We start from the raw sequence: 25,687 nt of genomic DNA, 5'->3' as shown, positions 1-25,687 counted from the left end.
TTCATTCAAGCAAACTTCACAAGACAAGTGAATAAGCAAAATGAGAGAAGCAAACTTCATGTGCACACCCCTTAAGGCGACTTTGATATTTAAGCTTGCATGAACGACTTTCAACATCACAAATTGACCTACAACGGTGGACTTCATGTGTTGGCAAATTGGAGCGAATTCCCTACTTCATGAATGAGCAAATTGGAGCGAATTCCCTACTTCATGAATGAGCAAATTGGAGCGAATTCCTTATTTCAGGAGTTAGCACTTTGGAGCGAACTTCATGACTCAGCCCCTTGGAGCGAACTTGAATTTCACGACTTGCCATGTTGGAGCGACTTCAGGACTTCACCTTTTGGAGCGAATCTCATTAATGAGCTTACATAAGCGAGTCCACATGAGCAAAGTTGAAGGAGAAATGAAGGATGTTTGATAGCAATCACCTTGAATGGATTCAATTCCAAATGCACTTCGCGAGTTGACAAATTGAAGCGAAATTCTTTACTTCATGAGTGAGCAAATTGGAGCGGAATTCACGCTTCATGTATTGAGCCATTGGAGCGAAAAACACACTTCATGAGTTAAGGATCTCAGGCGAACTTCATGAATCAGTAAGGAGGAGCGAATTCTATATAACAAGCAACTTCACGAGTCGATAAAATGGAGCGAAATTGACTAATGCAGGACTTAGGCGCCCAAAACAAATTTGAAATCAAATGGGGCAGGTCAGCCAAAGGTAATTTTTACTTGTTTTAATGTGACAAAATCGGACTACATTGGAAAAGGCACAACCTTTCACCTTGATCGCCTATAAAGGTAAGAGTGAAATAATCATTTTAGCATCAAATCAAACGATTATTCTTTCTCTCTTGAGCAGCAGTCAGCGAATTTCAAGTACAGATTGGAAATTTCAACAGCAAGGAAGCGAATTTTATCTATTCATGAGCGAACTTCACAAACTCAATATATAAAAGTGAACTTCATGAATGGACAGAGGGGAGCGAACTTCATGTTTTGAGCCTCAAGGGTGAATTTCAAGTGTAAAAGTTACAGAGTGAATTCTACTTCATTTGTTCCTAATTGAGAGTGAATTGGCAAGATTGACTACAAGACCACTACATTGAAAGAGATTTGATGATTGGAAAGAATCATTTTGAATTGAAAGGATGAAAATTCAAAGATCACTTTATGAGAAGTAAGGCGAACTTCATGAGCAGTGGATTAGGAGTAGACTTTAAGAGCTCCTCTTCATGAGCAAAAAACAACTTCAAGTGTCCTTTTATGAGGGCAAATTCTCTTTATATGCTCTAATTAAATCCATATATCAAGTATATTTGATACTCGTTCATTTTTTTTTGTAGGAAATGAAGAAAGAAATAAGGAGATCATACGAGAGGCATTCACTTACACAAAGACATGATCTACAACATCAACAACACGAAGGGAGTCACAAGAGAAGGAGTTTGAAACTCCGAAAGAGGTCGTTCCAAGGCATCATCAATACTTCAAAATTAAGATCTATACTGTTGGTTGAAAATTTTGTACACTTGGGGAAATATACAAAATTGTGGTTTCAACTACAGCACACGAGTAAAAACTCTCTTAATTAAGGGAAGGCTCCCCCTATCTAACTACAACTTGGAAAATAAAATTGGATGGGACAGCAATCTTTCTTCTTTTTTCAAGAAAGACAATATCCTTTTTCTCTTCACAGAAAAGGATAGCGATTGAATAACAGCAGTAACCACTTTCAAGTAAAATGAGAGAAAGGAAGTGAAGTTTCCTGAAAGCTCAAAGACTCCCGTCACTTCCTTCGGGACGGGACAGCAATATCAAGCTCAAAGACTTGACTATTGGAAGTCCTATCTACCCTTTGCTATACTAAATTTTACAACGAATAAAAGATAACAGCTCAAAGACTGGAATAATCTATTCTTTTAACACAAAGACAAGAACTAATGCAAGCTCAAAGACTTGCTGCTATTTCTTATCAAACAGTAATTTTCCTCAAGAATGGACGCAAGCTCAAAGACTTGCTGCTCCTTCAAGAGAGTTTCCTATTTTAATTAATCTTCTCTACTTGCAGCTCAAAGACTTCAAATCAGATTGGACTAAGCTCCTTTAGAAACACTTGGCATAGAAGAAATAAAAGATTCAAACTCAAACATGTAGCTCAAAGACTCAAAACTTGAGTAGTCCTTCTTTATTATTTCTTCAAAAACTTTCAATCCACATACATAAGCTCAAAGACTTCTTGCTGTAAATTTGGCAGAGTTTTTGCTTGCTTTCCCAAAAGATATATTTACAATGGACTTCTCAAGTATTTATAGAAGAGGAGCCTTGAGAAAAAGGTGGGAGGATCCTAACTAACTTGAGAGATTCTCTCAACCACCAAGACTCATTCAATAACTAACTGAGACTTCATTAACTAACTAAGAGTTACTCCAACTAACTAAGACTTATTCCAACTACAGTCCTAATCGGACACAACTTGTAGTTGTCTTACATGTAATTACAAAAGTGCAAGTAATGTGTAACTTGCATTTTACAAAAAATATTTTTACATGTAACTTGTCAAAACGAAATTACAACTAAAGATTACGAAAGAAAGAAAATTCAACTAAGTGTTGAAAAACACTTAGGTTGCCTTTTGTGAAGACATGAATCCTTGAAATTTCCGGATGCTCGCTTGTAGTTCCTCGGGATCCGGTTCATGAGTGTTCTTAGCAACTACCATAGTCTTCACAATAGTGTCGTGACAGCGGAGGAGTGCGGAATTGTCTCTATCAAGGATGGACTGGATCTCATGCAAAAAGGCTTGATGTTTCATCAATGCTTGAATTGAAACTGCCGAGAATTGTTCACTCCTCCATTCACCATGAATCCTCATCTGTAAGTCCGCAAGAACTTCTTCTGGAATTAGCTCTCCATCCTGACTTACTATATTGCAAGAGGCCCTTTCACAATGTGAGACAATACCTTGATAAACTTCATTCCGGAATCTCCTTGCATCATTGATCTCTTCGATGAGGGACTTAAGAACAAGGGTTTTGTTTTCCATGAGTTCCTCATATTCTAAGTACATGACCCTGGAAGAGATGATGGTGTGCTCCTGCAAAATACTCAGCTGTTGTTGGGGCATGGTACGCCAGATTGTTAGACTTTTCTCAACACTTTCCAGATTCTTTTTGAAAGTGTTAGAAGTCTGATCCAATTTCTCCTCAATGGTTTCCAGCTTGGACATTATTTGAAAAATGTCTTTTATTACTTGCACGCATTGATCATGAAGGTGATCAATCCAGGAATCCAGTGCTTGTACTTTTTGAGCAGCCCTTTCTACTCCACGAATCGATTCTTGGGAACCGGAAGAACCTATGGAGTTACTCCCTTCAGCAGCAGGTTTTGTGATTTTATTGATGGCTGCCATGAGCTGTTGGTTTTCTTCTTCTAGCTTGTCTTTCTTTGCAAGAAGATCGTCACACCTTTGCACTAGTGAAGCAACAGAAAACTGAGCATCATGTTTAATGACTTCATGTGTTTGCTTGCCCAATTCTACCCTTGTAACCTTATAATCAGCAGCTGACATTTCATCAAGTGGTTTATCTGCAATAGGTTCCACAATTTCAGCTACTTTCATCTTGTTGCTATCAACAGTTACCCTGGAAATAGTCTTCGCCTTCTTAGCAACTTTGGATCTGGACTGTTTGAGTTGCTGGTAGTCGAAGGCATCAGGTGAGATCTCTTGCTTCTTTCTTTTCGGGGTGAAAGAACTAAGCCATGGAGGCAAAGTCATCAACTCACTTCCTGTAACAGCTGTAGGCAAAGGAGAAGCAGTTTCTGTTTGAATCACTGTGGTCACTCTGGGAGGAATATCTGTTTGAATAGCGACTATGTTTTGCTCAGTTAACAACGGACATGAAGATTGCCTCATGAATTCTTCAAAACCAGAAGTGGAAGTATCAATTTCTGATAACTGAATGCAAGTGGGATTATCTTCAGGAACTTCCAACACACTTTCTCGTTGTTGCTCAGGAGAAGGCCCGTATGCTGAAATGGGAACTGCATTCTGGGGAGACTCATCAATGAGCAAATCAGGGGGAGAAAGAGGCGTCTCAATAGAAACTGGAGGAATGACCTCATGAGGCGTGTCTGAAACTGGAGACTTAGGCGCATCATCAGATTGCTGCCCCTCTTCTGGATTATCCAGATCGATCACCCGAACATGGAACCGTGATTTCTCCTTCCCACGAGTAGTTGTCTCCTCAGGAGGAAGCACTACTGCACGACTAACTCGTAACTTGATCCTTGTGCTTGAAGATGAAGCACCCTCCTTATTATCAATCTGAATCTCAGACTTTCGTCCAAGAGGCCCTGTAGAATCATCTTCTTTACCAACCTTGATTTTGATAAGTCTAACAGCATTGCTTTTCAACCATGCGTTAGTGTTGGCCAAGATAGGCTGAAATCTATCAAGAATGGAGACGCACTCTTTATGTGACCATTGGATCAAAGGAAGTGGAGCTTCCTCAACCCTCCGTGAAGTGTATTCAGGATCAAGTATACGCCCATCATCAATCATCCCTTGTGGGATATCTGCCAAGTTCAAGTCAACAATTTGCTCAACAGTGAGCCTGCAGTAATCCATCTTCAGGACTTCAGCTTCTGTGCGGAGATCTGCCCAGATGTCTTCAATGCGATGAACATGTACAAAGGATTTTTTGATCTTTTCCTTCATACCTCTATAATCAAAATCAGCTCTAGGTTTGAACCTCTTAAGCTTGATTTCCTGCAATTCAACCTCCATGGCCTTAGCCTTCACAGATGTGACAAGGGAGTATCGACCAATTTTCAACGGATTTGTGCTGGAGATCCCCATTCCAATCTTGTGTCTAGCAGACTGAAGAGTATGAACAGCCATAATCTGTCTACCCAACTCCATAAGAATTATCCTATCGGTCGGGTATCTTGGTAGCATGTATGGTTGTCCATCATAGCACCCAATCCTCATATAGGTGAAGGTGGGAAATTGCAGGAATAAGCACCCATACTCAGATACCTTGACCCATGCCTCATCTGATACTCGCTTATTTCTGAGATCCATGTCAAACTGACACATAAAATATCCAAAGAATGCGTCTTGGACTCTTCTAAAATGTAGTCTGCTAGGTTTCAAAGGCAGCTGGTCATAATATTCCCAAACTGGTATGAGAGAGCGATCACCCTTGGTAGAAAGACCTGGAAAGTGTCTAAGTGATGCTGCTAAATATACCAAATAAGAATTCATAAAGAAGGTCATAGTGGTAGGAACCGCTGCAAGTTGTTCGCACAAAGCATCGCTGATGATTTCACCCCATGAAATGTGATGTGACTGCCGTATGAACATGATGAATTGATACATCCATGGCTCAAAGACATTAGAGTGCTCAAGGCCTAACATTCTGCTGAGAAGAGTGATGGTGTCTCCTATCTCCCACTTGAAATCACAACGGTACAACTTTGCCCATCTTGAGAAGGAAGGACGTGGCTCATGAATCCACCTATTGATGTGGCGCTTGCAATCTTTTTCTCTTTTCACATAATACTCTGCTGCACTTTCTTTGGTGATTTCCATGTAAACAGGTGCAGGAGGTATTTTGAAGACCTTCTCGGTTGTATCCGCATCAAGACGAATTATGGCTTCACCATCATCATTTTTTATGACTCTTGACTCTTTGTCAAAATGATGGGTGCATGCAAGAACAAATTCAGGTTCTAGGGCAGCAACTGGGAAAAAAGACGCATGATGGATATGGCTGTCCAACAGCCGCTGCAAGTTGTTATCCTGTGGATCTTCTACCCTGTGAATGAATTCTGCCATATCAACATGCCCTATTTCTGTGTCCCTGACGCGATCCAATGGCGAGGAGACCTGGGAAGGTGTAACCTCATTCTGGTATTTATCATATTTGTATTTCATTTTCTTTGGAGTTGGCGATGCCGGCAAATCTGACATTGATTGCGAACCTGGAATGCTGTGATGAAGACTTAAAAGGGTTAAGGCCACATCATAAACAGCTGCAAATATCATTCTTCCTTTTTTCAAATGGGTAAAACTTCGATCTCTGAATTTCACGGTTTTGTGAGAAGAAGAGAGAAGACATGTAGAAATGGGAAAATCTTGACTTTGACCAATTTCGGATCTTGGGGGAATTTTCGCAAGTATACAAGTTGGAAAGTACATACATGCAATCGGGATTTTAAAACCCGAATACAAGTATACTTGTAAATTCGAAAATGGAGAAACGGATGAAAAATGGGATTTTGACTTGCGGGAAATGATGGAAATGGAAAGTGCGGATATGGGGAACGTGAATGGATAGAAATGGGAATATCCGGGATAGTCATTTTCATGAAAATGGGAAGATCTTTTCAACATGTAATCCGGTTTTCAAAACACGAATTTGCAAGAGAGAGGTATTTCACATTTTTCAAGCTTGGAAATTTAACCGAAAATGATTAAATTTCTCAACCGTAAGGGAAGAACAACAATTTCCAGCGAACTTGTAATCGAGATTAAAAATCCTGAATACTAGCTAAGATGGAATTTTGAGAAGAATGATGCAATTTAACAATTGCATTTCAAAGGGAAGATTTGTTTCATGAAAACTAATTTTAAGGGAAGAACAACACATGTGAAGAATGCAATTAATAACAAAAAAAAATGAAGAAAACATGAAAATAAAAAGAAGAGAAGAAAGGAAGAACATACCTTGATTGGAAAATCAAAATGCTTCTCCAACAATGCAATACTTCTTGAGATGAAGAAGCAAAACTGAACTTTTAAACCCTTATCACGTTTTTGTGAAAATGCCCCCAAAAATGGTAGCAATCTTAAACTTGCAAGAGTAAAATGCCAATGAAAGTGTTCATTTCAAGTTTGTTGCAGCAAAACGATCAAGGTATTTGCTAAAGCAATAATACCAAAGGTGTTTGAAGAGGTATCAATGCCAAAAAACGCAGCCAAGAGAGTCACGTTTTTGTGAAAAAACGTGGCATTCATTACACATTCAATGCACCATTAAATGGTGCGAACCTGCTCTTACCCTCCACGCCTTAGAAAGAAAGGCCAAAACGATTTAGGAGTGTGGGCAACATTGAAGATTTAACCGCTCAAATCGTGGCATTCATGAGGCACGTTAAAAAAACGCAGTTGCTGTTCCTTAGGGTAAAAACCAGCGGATTTGTCTTTGAAATGGCATGATAGATGTCAAAAAATGCAAGAAGATAGGATGCAAACTCAAAACGCCCCCATCATCCAACGATTCACCCACGAATTTCGCCTTGAAAAAGTCCAAAATCGTTTCATTCTTGCATTTCGGGTTTTGAAAAATGAATGACAAGTTCGATTTTCTTCAAAGGAAGCAAATCGGGTTTTAAACATAAAATGACAAGTTCGATTTGCACTTTTTCCTCTTTCATGCTTAAAATCGGGTTTTAAATATAAAACAACAAGTTTAAAAATTCACTTTTTCACTCATTAAGCCAAAATCGGGTTTTTTTGGACAAATGACAAGTTTAAAAATTGTCAAAAATGAACTTTATGCTAAAATCGGGTTTTAAAAGACAAACTGCAAGTTTAAAAATACTTGTAAAGGGGGAAATAAAATCCCTACAACAAGTATTAAACACTTGCACACATGTAATGGGGATTTAAAATCCCTATTACATGTAAAACCCATTAAAGTAGGGGTTTTTTGGACAAACTGCAAGTTTACTTGCAGTTGAGCTAAAAAACCCCTATTTTAACTAAAAAATGACCAAAAAACAACAAAAAGATAAAAACATTAAATGGGAAACTAAAAATAAATTACAAGTGACATATTTGAAATAAAAAATGCACATGTAAGTGATAAAAAATTCCCCTACAAAGACCACAACAATGAATATCATTAAAACTTGCATTTTGAAGAAAATTCTCCACCTGCAGTCTGGGTTTTAAAACCCGAAATTGAAGGAAAGGCATGGCAAACGAACCCAGAATTTGACGAAATTCGAAACGTAGTTCGAGGATGGACTGAGGATTAAGCCAGTCCAAGGATTAGTCGAAATTCTGCCTCGGGAAGCATGCCATAGAGTAAATTTTTTCATTTTTTCACAAAAATTTCATCGTAGTGGTCCTTCATTTTTGGAAACAAAAATGAGGACAACATATACCTTGCTCTTCCATGATCAAGGCTATTCGAGAAGACAGTTTCAAAAGAGTTAATCAAAGTTAGAAGATCATCGTCATCATCACTGAAGCTGAATAATGTTGAGTATCAAGAGATATTCCTTCACGATGATCTATCAAACCTACAAAGTGCGAGTTGAAGTGGCATCCTAGTCATCAACCTAGTCACTATCTCTACCAATCGAAGAAGTTCCACATCAGCATGTCTAGATGCATCTCTACCAATCGAAGAAGTTCCACATCAGCATGTCTAGATGCAATATACCTGACTCACTAGTGATGGCACAAACTCCGAGGCACCTACCCTTGCTATTTATTGGTCATGCCGAAGTGTTGTAATTATTTCATTGGTCAAATTGAGTTTGTTGTAACAAACCCTAATTAGGGTTTTCATTGTAAGATCTTGGCCATTGATGGAGAATTAATCCTGGCCATTCATTATAAATGAGCTCTCTATATAAAGCTCAAACTCTCTCATTTGTAAAGGTTAATAGTTAATAGTTGGAGAGTAGCTAATAGTTAGTAATAGGAGAGAATAGAATAGCAATTAGAATAGAAATTAGATTAGGAGAAGGCAAACCTTGTTGCCAAACCTTGTTGTAGAGAACAATTGATTTCATTGAAGTTATGGTGAATTTGATTTGTTACTTCAACAATTCGCATGGTCTTTGCTTCTCAATTTACTTTCATGTCAATTAATATGAATGGAAGAAGTTGTTGAATGTATTTATGTGGAATCTGTTTAGTCCATACCACTAGCCTCTTGCTGATTGTAAGTGCACCTTGTGTGGTCAATTGGAATGATATAAGCTTAGCTTCGAATCGTTCTACACTCATTGCTTATGCATTAACTTGAATGGTGATCAATGATGGTATTGATTTGAACATCTTTGGAATCCCCTTAGAAGATTGCATTGAGCTTGTGTCAATTGTTCAAGTTGATGGTGAGACCTCTCTCGGTAGGATTCCATATAGTCATTCATCCATGTTCCTACATTCTAGGTCTTAGAATAGACTCTCTCAACCCTTTCCCTTTTGCCTTTTTTTTTTAATTCAAGCTAGTTCAGAAAATAAAGCATCACCATATAGCGACATCAGATGATCGAGTTCCAGAAAATCAAGCATTCAGGCATTCGAATGTAAGTCCCTTTGTGATACCAGCAATCACACCAACCAATAGAGCTTATCCACACATAGTGACTCTACATTCATGAACCTTGGAGTCTTTTCAAGTGATCCTTAAGCTAATCTTCAGCATTTGAGAGATTTTGTTCAAGAGAGGATAAGATACTTTTTGGTATTTTATTTTGTGTTCGCATGTGCATAAAAAACACATCAACAGGTTGCAGGTCAGATTTTCATGTGAATAGGCTATTGAAGCTGGTCAAATGCTATGACAGGACTGTGAGGGGTTATTTGCCCTATTGCTGAAATCTGGGACTATCCACTTAAGCCCAACTTGCAACCTGAATATTATTCAATCTGCACTGTATCTTGTCTGAATGTTTTGAAAGAAAGGCGTTGGCATTAATTTGGGTAGGAGCGTGGATAAATTATCTCTATTTCTGTTATAAATATTCTTTGGAATCTCTGCAAATAGTATAATAACACTTTCAGAACTACCATTTGTATGATGCTGTTCAATGTATGTAGGTTCTTGATTGCTGTATTCCATGTAACAAGTCAGAATATTTGCTGTACTTCAACTGTGTTTTATGACAAAAAAATTAATAAAGAGAATCTTTATCTTTTGTTCATCATGTCATTAGTTGGTAAATGTATTAACCTTTGTTTACAAAACTTTGCAACACAAGCATTGCCCAAACCAATAGCATTACATACTTCAAACTCAGAAAACACTACAAGCAAGTAAACTGTTTGACAAGATTACACTGAGGGAAGATTGCAAAAAATTTGGTAGCAACAGGGGTGACCTCTTAAATATATATATATTTTCAGTTGGCCAGTCTGCCTTGCAGTCATAGAGGCAGACTGACAGACTCTCAGGATGTCTACAATGGGTAAGGGAAAACAATTTCTCTGTAGATCCTGAGGTTTCTTTTATAACAGTAAATGGTGGATCTGAACATTTATGGTCTTCACTAACATTATTTGGAAACCGCTTATTAATTTTGTTGAACTAGTTCACAATTCATTGATTGATATATATGTAAATGATGCCAACCACATGATTATAGATAAATATCAGTGTCACTTCTTCAAAGATTTAAGGAACTTGTCTAAGCCATTTTTAATTCACAAATCACATTATAAGAATTTCATGAAAAGAGTAAAATGGCTGAAAACTATTGTGGGGGTTCAAAACATTGCCATCTCCTTGTCCTCTCTTTGAACTTTGAAGATTATTTCATAAAAGGACTCTGTTCTGAAATTCCATAGAATAACAAGGGTTCTTGAAATTGAAGTTGAAGTTGCTAGATTGGACTTTTGGGATGCATTCATAGTTGTGATATAGCTGCAAAGGTAATGCTAACAGTTTGTGGTGTAAGGTATGCTCTTCTAAATTGTCCTATATTTGTTTGATCAAGGTTCTAGCTGGTCTGAATTTCCTGCTGCTAATACCTCTGATATTGTATGCTTTAAAAGTGATAGCTTTTTAGTGATTTCCTTTTACAATATTTCCAACAAATTGTTTTGTCATAACTGACATCTGTTCTCTATTAAGACACTGAAAGTAGTTGTTCTCTGACCATGTTATGCATGAAAAGAAACTCCTGGATTCATCTACATTATAGTAATCCTGGTCTTCTTTACCTTTGTGAAATGCAGCTGTTATCACACCCCTTTATTAAAAAATATGAAAATGCAGGAGTTGATTTATCAGCATTTGCACAAAGTATTTTTGATCCTGTTGAGCGTCTCAAGGATTTAGCTGATGTAAGTAACAGTGACAATTAGTTGCTGATTTTCCCATTTCTTCCAGTAAATACTTGTTTGGCAGGTTTATTGACCTTATTAGTCATAGAAGAACTTTTAATATGATGTTTTTCTTTGTAGTTTCGCTTATTAGGACTTTGAGGCTTGTATGTGTTTTTCATCTTTACTGCTCCTTTTTTTATATAAGTTACATATTTAATAATTTAAAATAGATACTGTCCTAAGACCGCATTTTACTAATTAACAGTATGATGCAGATGCTTACTGTACACTATTACATGCTTTTTGATGGTCCTGATGATCAATGGCATCATACAAAGACTTTGTACCGCGAGAATTCTTCTTTCAGGTAATTTATGAGTCAATTCCCCACAAGGCGTCTCTATTTATCAGAGATTCTATTGGAAATATCCTTTTCATATTTGGGTTAGTCAATAAGTGCTTCTATTGCAAGATAATATAATGAGAACATTCAACACTGCTTTTTGCTTTGGAAAGATACAATAATAAGAGTAGTATCTGTACTACAAATCCTTGAAATTAGGTTGTTTTTCTTTTTCTTTTTCCAGTCTGTGTTTTCCCATTAATATTGAGATGTTTCTCTTGGAAGTGATTAATTGTTTCTACCAATTAATATTCTAGCAAAGGGGTCATCTCGGCCCTACCTGTAACATCCAAAATTGTTGCTACTTGCAGCAGAGGCAAAGGTTTGAAAGAAGGCTATAGGACTTATGAAGTACAGTAATCTAAAAATAGGTTCATTGGAAATGAATATCACCCTATAATTCAGTAGGTTTAAATACTCAGACAAGAGCCATGAGATATTAATTGGTTAGAGAAAGCTTAAGGGTGGTCAATAAAATTCCTCATTTAGACACCCTGTCCTACTAATCACTTCTGTTTGCTGTAGAGACACTATTTTTATGCTTCATTTATTAAATAATCATATCCTTGAACCCTATTGAAGGTGAATCAAGCTGTATCAAGCTGCACTATTAAAGTTGTTCTTATGAAAATGTCTACAACAGCATGCCATGTGTTCTTTTTCTTTGAATCCAGGATTATCCAAAATAAAAAATTTGCTATATAAAAATTAACCTCTTTTCTAAATTTTGAATTTCACACTCACTACATCATCCTGTACAATTGAGGATCTCTCTAACCATCCCCAAAGCACATCCACTCGTCTCTCCTCTCCAAAACTTGTCATAATGCTGAGTAACGCTGTATGCATGAAACCAGTTTTGAAAAAAAATGTTCTCGATTCCAATGACAAAGTATAGACAACATAATTAATAACAAATGTTAAGTCTTGAATCATATCATCAATTGAATGTGAAGCTAAAAAATATAGCGAGTTACGTGGCAAGGGTTAGTGTCTAGAATATTAGAAGAGTAGCATGGGAAAGTAAATGCCAGCAAGTATTAGGAGTTGCATCGAATCATGAAAAGTGAAAACAAACTCCTACACAGTGAGTAGCCAACCAATAAATCATTTCTACTATTAAATCATAGTTTTGTTATGGGTTGAAGTGATATGCTATTTTTTTTAATTTTTGTTCATTAGAAAACCAATTTTGTGCTTCCTATTTTTAGTGTAGAGCATAAATAAGCAATCTTTTTATGGATGATTTAATCATATTGAAAATTTCTGTAGCTCCTAGCCTCTATAAAAATTTCCCATGTAGCAGAATTCAGCATTATAATCATTTTGGCCTAAGGAGAGCTTTGGTCATGGTTAACATAATCATAGAATGAGTCATTTCGAAAATTCCAAATGTTGTGGATTGGTATATCATTAAGCCTTAAGGTCCAAAGGTCCAAAAGTACATAGGAAATGGAGAGAACAGTTGTAATATCCCAGTTATTTTTTTTTTTTTTTTAGGCCAATAATAATCATCCACAAATAGATAACCCGTTAAGGTTAGAAAGCATAAACTGAAAACTTGCTGGAAAATGCAACCCTTCCACTTTCTGATCACCAAGTGCCCAATGTGGGAAGGTGAGAGCATACGGTGTTGAGGGGATCGCTAGCTTCAAATAACTGGAAACAATACAATGCTTGGGCGGCAAGCCAACCCCTTCCACTTATCCAGCGGGAATGCAAGAAACTTGGCGGTGAACCAACCAAGAGAAACATACAAAAGCACAAATCACTCAACCGCGATATTTCAGCGGGAGGACCATTACACTCAGACATCACTCGACCACTTATGCAGTGGGAGGACTGAATTACACTTTACTTGAAAATAGGCGGCAAGCCAGCCTCTTCCACTTTTCAGCGGGGTGAGAGTTACAAACTAGAATTGGTTAGTAGTATTACTACTTAACCCTACAATAATCAAGATAATGTGAGAAGAGAGTAATGTTGAATATCCAAATAAGAACATGAAATTTCTGCTAACATCAAAATCTGTAGGGTGGAATTGCAAAACCAACAGCCTATGGATTCACTAAAACGCTCATAACTCTCTCATTACTCACCCAATTCACCCAAAATCTGTTCTAAATAATTGCTATGCCCGCTACAATGAAAACAAACCCAAGGAAAGCCATCGAAACACCCATATTTATTTTGCATGCTTCCCAATGCATTCACAAAACCCAACGCCTAACTTGGGAAGTTCGATTTGCAATATAAAAATCCACACTCAAAATAAGATGCTAAAAACTTACAATATGCATCACCAGTGGTAGGAAGGAAGGATGAGCTGGTACCCAGAATGATGGAATCCCCTGGTCAAGAGGTGTGAGCAAAATACACTTTCAGCAGTCCCACGACCAGCAACCAGAAAACACTCCAATCCCAAATAGAACACTCCACAATTTGCAACTCACTCACCAACAACACTGGGAATACATGGATAGAGCTAGGTACTATCTTGCAAGTACGAAACTGAGATTTAGCTAGGAAGCCACACTTTGAAGCTCAGATTTTCAGTCGCCAATTCGGCAGCATAAAGATGCAAATTCATTTGATACCAAATGAGAGGCCAAGCACCTGTATTTATAGTTTTTTCCCTCTGAAATTCAAATGCAAATGGCGCCCAAAACCATTGAAATTCAATTTCATTTCATGTCATAGCCTCCCCTAGACATGGCGTTAATTTTCCCAAATTCCCTAGGCAAAGTTTGAACTTTGTCCTAGGTGACAACTTTGCGATATAAAATAATAAAAACATGAAATATTTCATCTTTCTCAACGCCACCTTTTTTTTAATGCCATTTACTTGGGAAAATAACAATATTGTTGGCAGATAGATATTTTTCCTAAGTTGCCCCATAACACAATTAATCAGTAATAAAAATAATTAAATATCAAACCTTAAGATAAGGAATTAATATTTAATTAAATAACTTATAACTCCAATACTGATTAATACCAAAATCAAGGATGAAGTTGTGTGATGAAGACCACTGAATTGTGCTGAGTCAGGACCTTGTCCGAGACTGCTAAAAATAGAAATGCTCAACATAGCCACTTACTAAAAATAGTAAGTCAAGAAATACTGCTCCGAAAAACATAATCTTCGCACCCAGAGAAAGAGCTTGGAAAGCTCAGTAGAACTGCATCAACCAAACAGCCAAAAATAGTAAGTTCCGACTTCACCAAAGAATCAAATGCATGTTATGCCACCCTGGAGTTCATGGAAAACCCAGAAGGAAACCATAAGCAGAACTGAAGAATTCCCTCCTGACAAACCCTAAAAAGCTCGTGCAGAACTCCACAAAGGTTGGAAACCCCAATTCTCTCTTCCAAATAGCCTATGGGTCTTCAGAATAGGCCAATGGACCATTGAACTAATCATTGTGGAGAAGGCGACATTACAACAGTCCACAAACAATCTTGTGTATGTCCACAATGGATGGCATCTTACCCTTATTTAATAAAGCTAAAGGAATTTTGAGTTTGCTGATTCTAGAGAATTCCTCGAGCATTTGATATGTTTGTCAAGTATGTAAGCCTAAAAAGCCCCACAACCTCCAATGTAATGATCGTCAAGAATATGAGTTAAACAGACCAATACCAGTAGCTCAACATATATGATGGGTGGCATATTTGTAGTTGAAATCCATCACATAGTTTAACGTAATGGAATAATTATGTTCCAGAGGTTGGATTTGAAATGAATGTGTAAGCATGCTTGGGTGGGTGCACGTGTGTGTGTGTGTGTGTGCATGTTTAGGGTTTAGTGTGTATCTGGGCGTGCATGTGTGTGCCTACACGTGTGCATGTGTGCCTTTGTCATGTGCATACATGCATGCTAAGTCACAAGGTTCGAATTCGAATTCGACAGCAATGAAATTCGGATGAAATTCGACAAGGGAAAAATTCGAAAAAAAATTCGGATAAAATTCGCCTTCTATAATTTTGTTTATTTTTAAATATATGTATACTTCTAATAAATTATCAGAATAGCGACCCTTGTTGGAGAAAATCCTAGGGCGACCCAGCAGTTGCAGACACCCATGACCCAATAGATACAAAGCATATAGAAAGAATACCCACGACCAGCTGAGTTGTGTTTAGAGGCGGATAGCAGTGCTTTATAGAGGAAATTCGATTAAATTCGATTTTTTTTTATAGAAGTTTGAAATTCGATTAAATTCGAACCTCATCCATGAAAATCGCCGTATCCTGTGACTTAGCATGCAGGTGTGTGCATGTGCCATTAATTTTCATTTCAAATGGTCCTTTTTTTCTCTCCAACATGGTTTTGAACATAAAATAAATATCTTCATATTATCTATTTTCATAGGAATTAAATTTCCTTGTTCCTATTGGGCAATATCTTGTAAAATGTGTATGTGAAACTCATACAGCTATCACGTACATTCAAGTGTCACGTAGATTAGTGCACTTCTTGGATGAGTTGAATCCATGGCTTGTAATATCCACCTTTTTGCGTTCCTCAATATATTCTGACCTGTGTTAAATAAGCTTTTTGGAAGCATCAGTTTGCATAAGGACTCTTTTGTATGTCCTACTCTTCTTTTAGTTATAAAAGTTCATATGCATATAGTATATACTGAATGTGCTTGTTAGTTTTATAGAATTCCATAACAGCAAAAGTTGTTGCTAGTTGGTAACACAGTTATTATCATGTTTCATAATTTTTCATCTTGATGACATCTAGTTACACATCTTGTAACTTATTCGTGCTACAAGCCAGAGGGCAGAAGACCATTCAAGAAGGGTGTGCATCATCAGGTTGTTAATCAGGAATGAATTATAAAGGTTCCGTGTTTATGTTTGCTAAACTTTATTCCATTCTTGATTTCATTTTTTCAATCAAGAGTTTGCAACACTTTGTGCATCTATGCTTGTGCTGGACATATAATCAATATTTTATCCATTTATTTCTTCTATCTGTTGGATTTGATTTCTATATCTTATTTTCATACTCCTATGTCCTGCAGTCTTAAAAGAAGATTATTGTGAGAAATTTTACATAGCTGTTGCAGATATGTTTCTCATCTCCTGCAATATTATTTGACTATTCTCATGATCTAACATATGACGTTCTTCTAGATATTGTTTCAAACTATCTCTCTTCTTTTCTCCACTGGAAGGTTTGCAAGAGTGCCTAAAAAGTAATTTTAGTCCAAGATTTCCTAACACTACTGTTTTGGACTCAGCTTTACTAACCAGGTAGTGGTTGGAGCTAATGATATTTTTACTACTCTATCAACAATACATAGCATGCTCGCAGGAGATTGCCCAGATGAAAGGCTTGTTCATATAGTTGAAAACCTTCAGTGTTGTGCGTACGGTCAACATGGTATTGTAATACGTGTATCTGGGTCATTTGTTCTGGGAAGCCAATTTATACCTACTGGGGATGGTGTGCAAGTTGAGGGTCTTCCACAATATTCTTCATCAGTCTTGGCATCACAAAGGATGGGAACCTTTAATGAACAATTCATCATGGAACCAAGAGAGATGATTGGTTGTTATTACATATTGAAGCAGGAGCTACACATCCAACAGTGAAAATACAAGTGAATGCATGTATGCTCCCAATTCTTTATCTGCATTTGTGCAGTGTATAGAACAGCATGTGGGTAATCGTGGAGTTTGAAACTTGTGTAAAAAATATAGAAACTGATCTCTGTGTTTCCTCAAATCTTTGGTTGAGATCTTTGATCATATCACATATTTTAGAGCTACGAAGCAACAGGCCAAGAACTCGAAGCAAGTCTGAGTAGTTGTTGTAAGAAAGATTTCTTGACAACTTACTATGTCTCCTTATGCATATTAAAATTCACAGACTGGGAGCAATCACAGATGACAAAGACAGCATCCACCAGTCTGATAAATAGTAGATAATTCAGTGACTCTTCGTCTCAAATCACAAAAATGTAGGGAAATTAATAACAGAAAAAGACCATAGATCAGAGAGTTTCCCAGTTCAGATTAGAACTTAATATGTGGCTGGTAATAAGAGAACATAAAATATCTAGTAATTTAAAAAATCAAAATGAATTTTAGTCTAGTTATATATTTTTCTGGTTGCTCCAAAATCTGTCTTGATCCTCTATAATGGGCTGTAATTTAAACTTCTCTGGGATTTTATGAGTTAAGTGATATGTCCCTATGTTTGGTTTTCATGTTCTGCTCTAGATCGTTCTGTAGGATTCAGGTTTCCAAAATGTTTATGTAATTCATGAAAAGCCTTTTCAATTTCTAAATCTGGCTTTTATATTTATACATACAATTGATCCTCTCACAAGGTAAAAATATTGTGCATCGTTTGATTCAACTAATATTGAAAGAATCAAATGATCATTTAATTTTTATTTTGTTTGATGTTAAAGATAAAATATCTTTTCTTTGTTGCTTTAAGGATTTCAAATTCAAATGGTCTAATATTTGATGTTATGAATGCATGGAAGAACTACTATTCTCTGGTTGTTTTGGATGGATTAAATTAGAAAATAGCGAGAATTCAATGCAGCTGCTTTCACACTTAATTTTGTGTTTGAGACATACACATTCTCATTGTCAAGCCAAATGTGTTAAATATGTGTTGAATATTGGAAATGTTAAACCATATCTGCACAGAAAAATTAAAATGATATATTGATATTTGAATATTTTCACATTACAATTGAATGGCTTATAAAGCCTTTGTTTCCCGTCAACCAACCTACGAAAATACAACTTCCTGACTAATTATTTTTTAATCTAATTTATTAAATCTAATCCTAAGTCACTAAAGTGACTTTATTCTTTATTATAAGTGTAAACCTTAATTTTTCCAACACCCCTCCTTCAGGTTTATATTACAAGAAAGAGAGAACATGGATTGACTACAGCAGTCCAACTGGAAATTTGCAAAAACATCATCCACCAAGTCTCCATGGAACACCCTAAACCGCTCATGTCTAGGCAAATGTCCTAGCTAACCATCGAACCTTTTTAGAACACTTTGAATTGTTCATGTCTAGGCAAATGTCCTAATTGTCCAGCAATGCTTGCGAATTGAGACATAACCATCGAACCTTTTTAGAATACCTTGAATTGTTCATGTCTAGGCAAATGTCCTAATTATCCAGCAATGCCTGTGAATTGAGACATACTCCGTTATCCACAAGAATACCACTCCTGAGAATTTAAACAAACTCTATTATTCACATTAACAAAACCACCAACCAATTGTGAATTGGTACTAAATCATCCACAATAACACATTTGCAAAACTATAACCGAGACAAATTCAATAATCCATAGGTACCACTCACCATGTCTGTAGATCAAGACAAACTCAGTTATCTGCTATACCCCTCCTTGTTCCATGAAGGGATCCAAACAATAAGACCAGTGTTGTTTCTCACGTAGTGAATCATCCCTGAATGAGAAGCTAGTGCGGGATGAGAGATGTTCTCTTGCCTCCATTTCTTCCAACCTCCACGATGATCTGCTCAATTTTTCTTAAAAACAAAAGATATTCCTTCTCATTGGCATTGTGAGAAGAATCTTCATCGTGCACTACAAAACCACACCTTTCTACTTCATTTTCAGTAGTCACCAAGCATTATTATTTTTTAACTTACCATCATTAAGAGCCCTAGCACGTTGAATGCAATTCACTAGAATATGTCCTCATTGATTTCAGTAGTAACATTTATTTTTTCTAGTTGAATTGCTAGCCTTCTTTACAAACAAAGCAATTTCTTCAATAATTGTATGATTTTAGCAACTCTATTCTTTTCTTCAATCAAGGAAGAAATCAGTCTTTTTAAGCTTCGATTGATTTTGTTTAAAGTAAATGCATTATTGTCAAAGCTTGGAGGTATACTACTAAATAAATTCGCTTTTGTATTATCAATAAAGGATTCTTCAACAATTCTTTAATGTTATTTTGTTTCTCCTACAGATTTGTTCCATACCTTCTAGATGAAGATCCACAACCTTTCCTCATGCCCCAACTTTCCTGCAAATGCCAACTACTGGTTGCATATGCTTAAGCACCATTGTTATGCAGATTCTAATGCCCATCTTCTATGCATTTTCCTACAATACTTAGCAATAGGAATGAAAACTTATTCAATGCGACAGAGAGGGTCAAACTCCATTTTGCTTCATAGGCACAGAAACATTAATCCTCTCATACCATATTAAAATGGAAAAAAAAAATAGAAATGTTAAATTATATCTGGATAGAAAAATTAAAATGATATATTGATATTCCAAAATTTTTACTATAATTGAATGGCTTATAAAGCTTTTGTTTCCCTCAACCAACCAACTTATGGGAATGCAACTTCCCAATTAACTATTTATTAAATTTAATCCTAACTCACTAAAATAACTTTATTATAAATTGGAAGTTTGGTACCATACAAGAAAAAAATTTGGAAGTTGGCACCATTCTTCAATTTGTTAATATACTCCTTGCAAATGAAGCACCAATCTTCAATTTGTTAATATACTCATTGCAAATGAAGCACCATTCTTCAATTTGTTAATATGCTCATTGCAAATGAAGAGCCATGGAATGAACATTTTTTCTAGAAAAGTTATATGAAATCATGCGAATTTTGTTTTTATTTATTTATTTAAAAGAATCAGAAATAAACAAAAGATCAGTAAAGTTGGATATAATGGATGAACCATATTAGTCAATATTAAAGTGGATGGTTGGCTGAATTTGAGTTGCATATGTCCGTCTTCACTACTAGATCTACTGCTGTGCACTAGATGGTACTTTAAACTTTAAAGGTTTAAGACTAAGAATACCCTACAATTTGGAAGTTGGCACCATTCTTCAATTTGTTAATATACTCATTGCAAATGAAGAGCCATGGAATGAAAAGAATCAGAAATAAACAAAAGATCAGTAAAGTTGGATATAATGGATGAACCATATTAGTCAATATTAAAGTGGATGGTTGGCTGAATTTGAGTTGCATATGTCCGTCTTCACTACTAGATCTACTGCTGTGCACTAGATGGTACTTTAAAGGCTTAAGACTAAGAATACCCTACAAGTTCTATATTTTATGAAAGAGCATCTTGAAACTCAGTAATTTTTTTTAATAAATAATGAGTTCTTATATATATTTTTATTTTCCTTGAAAGGTGAGGAGTGATTTTGAACCAAACAAAATTTTTAGATTTTAGGGATGGTCTAGAACACAAAAGTATATATGTGAGGGTGCATGTGTGCGCATATTTTTTTTTTAAATATCAAGAGAAGTTCAATAATAGCTATGCAAACAAAAAGCAAGAACTTCACCCATTTTTTATAGTATAAAGTGCAAAATGCAAAGTAAATCCTGCGTACATTTGTAGAGCCATGCATTCTCTTGGTTCAAATTGTTTTAATTAGTAGGAATATCATTGTGAAAATATGGTGCATGTCATGTTAGGCTCATCATGACCCATGGGATGCAGTAGGATATGTGATAGTTAATCAGGGTCAACACAATTTTTAATTTAAAATCTTAAATTGGTTTTAAGAACAATAATTATAGGTTTAGGAGGTCTATTTTAGGATTAGTGGTTTTTGCTATTAGGTCTATATACATAAAGTTGTAAGTAGTGGAAGATATATATTTTTAAATTTGTTGTTTCACACTTTTAGAGGTCGTTCTTTTGAAGTGGTTCAATCTTTTTCAAATGATGTTCTCCATTTCATTTTTGCAATCTTGAGAATGTGAAATAATTGTCTGTTATTCTTTTTTTGGAATAAATAATTTCATAATATGTTACATGATGTAATTATGGAACTATTTATCTTTAATGTAACTATAATAAATAAAATGATATTTATCTATAATAAATAAAATGATATTTATCATTAAACAAATTCAAATACTAATAGTATCATTTTTATTGAACATTGAAAATCAACAATAAATGCAAGTTGGAATTGTAGCTTATTGAAGTATTATATATGGATGATAATGAAAAACAACTATTTGAAGTCCACCCTTCATTTTTGGTTTATATTATATATATTTTTGTAATTTGTTACTATAGAAAAGTTGAAACATCCTTAAGATATTGGGGGCATCTCTCAATATTTGAGGGATATTGTGATATCCTCAATGTTGTGTAAGGTCCCTACCCTTAATATCTCACATAAATAAAATAAATTACTCATTTAACACATTATCAAATATAATTTAATTAGAAAACTCCATAAATAATAATTAATAAAGATATACAACTTGGAGTTCTAGTGCTTGTTCCAGGATTACACATATACATAAGATATGATTACAACATTGGTACATATGACATTAGTGATAATGAATATACAATAAATACAAATATACACAATACAATCGCCCTTGCCACCAAGCATAAGTCATTGACAAGTTAAGGACGAGAACATGGCCTAGACACTTTCCCACTCAACCACGAAGCAATTATGCTTCTCTAAAGTTCTTCCTGACATAAAGAACCGTCACCCCTGCATGAAGAGCCTAACTACCTAGAGACAACAACAGAATGGAAACCATGGTGGAACCTGATACATATGCATACATATCTACTATATGATAATGCATTGTCATATTATCAGGATATGGTAGAGAAACATATTAAATAAATTCTAGGAAATTCATTTATTTCAATGAACTAGGCTTTGGCTAAAGCACTTTGAAATTTGACACCCCTTCTTGGAAACATAGCCTAACAACACATAATGCAAACACATGCCAGTGAACTTATGATTATGCATCCTTCCTATGATATGATATTTGGTCATATTTCATATGCAATTTACATTGATTCTTTAATTTACATGGTTGTTTTGTTGCAATGACGACATATTTATCTATATGCTTGTTCATAAGCATTCAACATAACCATCTACATGGTTGTTCATATGCATTCATTTTCATGTTCATGAAGAAAAGATATAATGCAAAAATCTCAAGGAATAAAAATATAGTTTTAGATTGATAAAGGAGTAAAATTAACACGAGAACAAGATTTAAACAGTAGATTAAAAATAGGAAGAAGTTTATTTAATTAAAAATATAAATATAAGAAGGTATATCACATGTATGTATGCGAGGTATACACACATGTGAATCTAGTATATGCGTATACATTCTCAATATGTCTGTTATACTATTGTAGCATCCAAGTAATTTTTTTTTTTTTTAACAGTAAGAGTTACAAGTAAACACAACAACCCGTTAAGGTTAGAGAAATCATCCAAACTGCTGAAAGGGAACCCTTCCACCTTTTGTTCACTGAGAGCCCAAGCTGGGAGGGTGAGAGCATACGGTGTTCTGGGGATCGTTAGCACCATAAAACAAATTGAAAATTACAATGCATGGGCGGCAAGCCAGCCCCTTCTGCTTATCCAGCAGGATAGAAACTAAACTCTTGGCGGTAAACCATCCAAGGAAAACATGACAAGGACTGAAACTCAATCACTCTACAGCGTATTTCAGTGGGAGGACATTACATTAAGCTATCACTCTACCACATATTTCAGCGGGAGGACCATTGTATTGAACTTATCACTCGACCACTTATTCAGTGGGAGGACCGAGTACAAAAAACTGAATTACAAAACTTAGAAGGTGGCAAGCCAGCCTCTTCCACTTATGCAGTGGGGTTTACAATTAAGAGCAACAAGAAGGGATGATCAGTACTACTGAAACAACCTTACAAAATAGAGATGAGATGAGAAGAGTAATTGCAGATTTTTACAGTAGGAATATAATTTTCTGTTACAACTAATCTGCAGGCTGAAAGTACAATTCAACAGCCTATGGAAACACCAAATGCTCATAACTCCTTCATTTTTCACCCGAATCAATTCAAATCAATCCCAATCCCACAATATAACACTAACAACAACATCCATCCAAACTACAACCCAAACAACCCACTATTCATTTGGCACACATCCCAATGCAAGTGCAAAAACCCACGCTATACCTAGGAAGTTCGATTTTATCTAGTAAATTCATTGCTCATTTAAAACTGCTAAAAACTCACACATTGTATCGCCATGGCTAGGAAGGAAGGACGAGCCGGTACCTAGAATGATGGAGTCGCTTGGTTAAGAGGTGTGAGCAAAATATACTTTCAGCAGTCCCGCGACCAACAACCCGAAACACTCAAATCCAGCATAGAACACTCCATAATCTGCAACTCATTCACCAATCAATAATGGGAATACAAGGACATAGCTAGGTACTATCTTGCAAGTACGAAACTGAGACTTAGCTAGGAAGCCAACTTCGAAGCTCAGATTTTCAGTAGCCAAACCAGTAGCATAACGATGAAATTTTCAAAGATGATGCAAATGGGAGCCCAAGTCTCATATTTATAACTTCACTCCTCAAATCCAAATGCAATTCCTCCAAATTCAACGCCTTGCATTTGCATTTCATTCCACTACATGTGGACCCCCAAAAGTGGCACTATTTCCCATAAGTCAAATCCCACGCCCAAGGCATGGACCCACGATATACTTTGGCCAATATTTAGAGATAAGTCACAAAATAATATTTCTTTCAATTAATTTGACATCTCCTTAATAAACATGAAGCTCACCAAATACTTAGGAAAAATATGGACATTAATCCCAAATATAATAAATCAGTAGCAAAATCAGATTAATTAAATATTAAACCTTAGGATAAGGAAAATAATATTTAATTATGTTGTCAATGACTCCCGTATTGATTATTATCACAACAGGATGAAACTGAGCCCGAACGACCACAGAATTGCTACAGAATCAGAACCCTGTCTACTGCTAAAAATAGAATTGTGCCACATAGCCACTTACTAAAAATAGTAAGTCAAGAACTAATGCTCAAAAAACATGATCATCTCGTCCAGAGGCAAAACATGGAGAGCTCAGTAGGGCAGTGACACCTGAATGGCCATTCCCCGACTTACTAAAAATAGTAAGTCCTCGTTTCGTCAATGCTGGACCCTCATTCTTCATTCCACCTAGCCTACGGGTCTCAGGAATAGGCTACTGGACCACTAGAAGGTCATCAGTGAGAAGGGGACATTACAGTCTGCCCTCCCCAAAATTGCTTGTCCTCAAGCAACTGTAAGGCTGGGTGCAATAAAATTTCCTCATTTTCCCACGTAGCATCCTCTGCTGGTAGATTCTTCCATTTGACCAGGTACTCCCTGATCACTCTTCTCCTCAAAGATCATTCCTTGAATTCAAGGATAGCTTCCGGAACCAAAACCAACTCTCCCTCCTCATCAAGCGGAGGTAACTCAACTGAAGCAACAACATTATGTCCCAGAGCCTTCTTAAGGCGAGACACATGAAATACATTATGGTTCCCGCTGCTTGCTGGTAATTCCAACTCATAAGCCACTTCTCCGACCCTTCTGCTGACTCTGAAAGGCCCTTAGAATTGAGGCTTCAATTTCTCAACCCCACTCTTCTTGAGAGTAGACTGTCTATAGAGTTGGAGCCTCAAATAAACCATGTCGCCCACCTCAAAGGTGCGCTCAATTCGCTGCTGATAAGCATATAACTTCTGCTGATTCTGTGCATGTTGGAGATTGTCCCTCAAAATCCTCAGAATATCTTGACTTTGCTGCATCATATCCTTTACCTGAGGGGTTCTGCTATCACCAAATACCAAGTCTATGAAGCTATGAGCTTCATAACCATATAGTGCCATGAATGGTGACATCCGAATGGACATGTGATAGGAGGAATTGTAACAATATTCCCCTAGGTGAAGCCATCTTACCCATGTATTCTATTGCTCTGAGACATAGTTTCTAAGGTAACCTTCCAACCACTTATTCACTATCTTGGTCTGCCCATCAATTTGAGGGCGATAACTGGTGCTTGGAGTGAGCACAGTACCACATAATTTGAAAATCTCCTCCCAAAAAGCACTTAGGAACTTGCTGTCCCTATCACTCACAATGTTCTTCGGAAACCCATGTAATATGAACACTTTAGCAACTTGTGCTGTTGTAAAAGAGCTGGTGATGATGAAAAAAGAGCAAACTTTGTAAGTCTATCCACCACCACATAGATACTATCCTTCCCTTGAGCCCAAGGCAGCCTCGTGATGAAATCCATGGAAATACTCTCCCATTTTTGACCGGGAATAGGAAAGGGT

At 36.3% G+C, this 25,687-nt stretch overlaps 1 protein-coding gene across 3 annotated transcripts in view; it reads left to right on the top strand.

Annotated features, from left to right (window-relative positions):
- LOC131062656 (mitogen-activated protein kinase kinase 3) overlaps nt 1-19,838 on the top strand; it is a 147,339-nt gene extending 127,501 nt beyond the window's left edge. For 2 of the 3 annotated variants that reach the window (XM_057996364.2, XM_057996363.2), the window contains 3 exons: nt 10,991-11,098; nt 11,356-11,447; nt 16,739-17,595. In XM_057996364.2, the coding sequence (XP_057852347.1) occupies nt 10,991-11,098; nt 11,356-11,447; nt 16,739-17,093 (555 nt within the window). In that variant the 3' untranslated portion in view covers nt 17,094-17,595. Of the gene's footprint in view, nt 1-10,990; nt 11,099-11,355; nt 11,448-16,738; nt 17,596-19,479 lie in introns of those variants that run through there. The other variant, XM_057996365.2, reaches the window with a different exon arrangement.
- The last annotated feature ends 5,849 nt before the right edge of the window (nt 19,839-25,687 follow it).

The sequence above is a fragment of the Cryptomeria japonica genome, chromosome 8, assembly GCF_030272615.1.
Source record: "Cryptomeria japonica chromosome 8, Sugi_1.0, whole genome shotgun sequence".
NCBI classification, from domain to species: domain Eukaryota; kingdom Viridiplantae; phylum Streptophyta; class Pinopsida; order Cupressales; family Cupressaceae; genus Cryptomeria; species Cryptomeria japonica.
The sequence above is the reverse complement of the archived record's forward strand: the minus strand, read 5'-3'. Positions and strand labels throughout refer to the sequence as shown.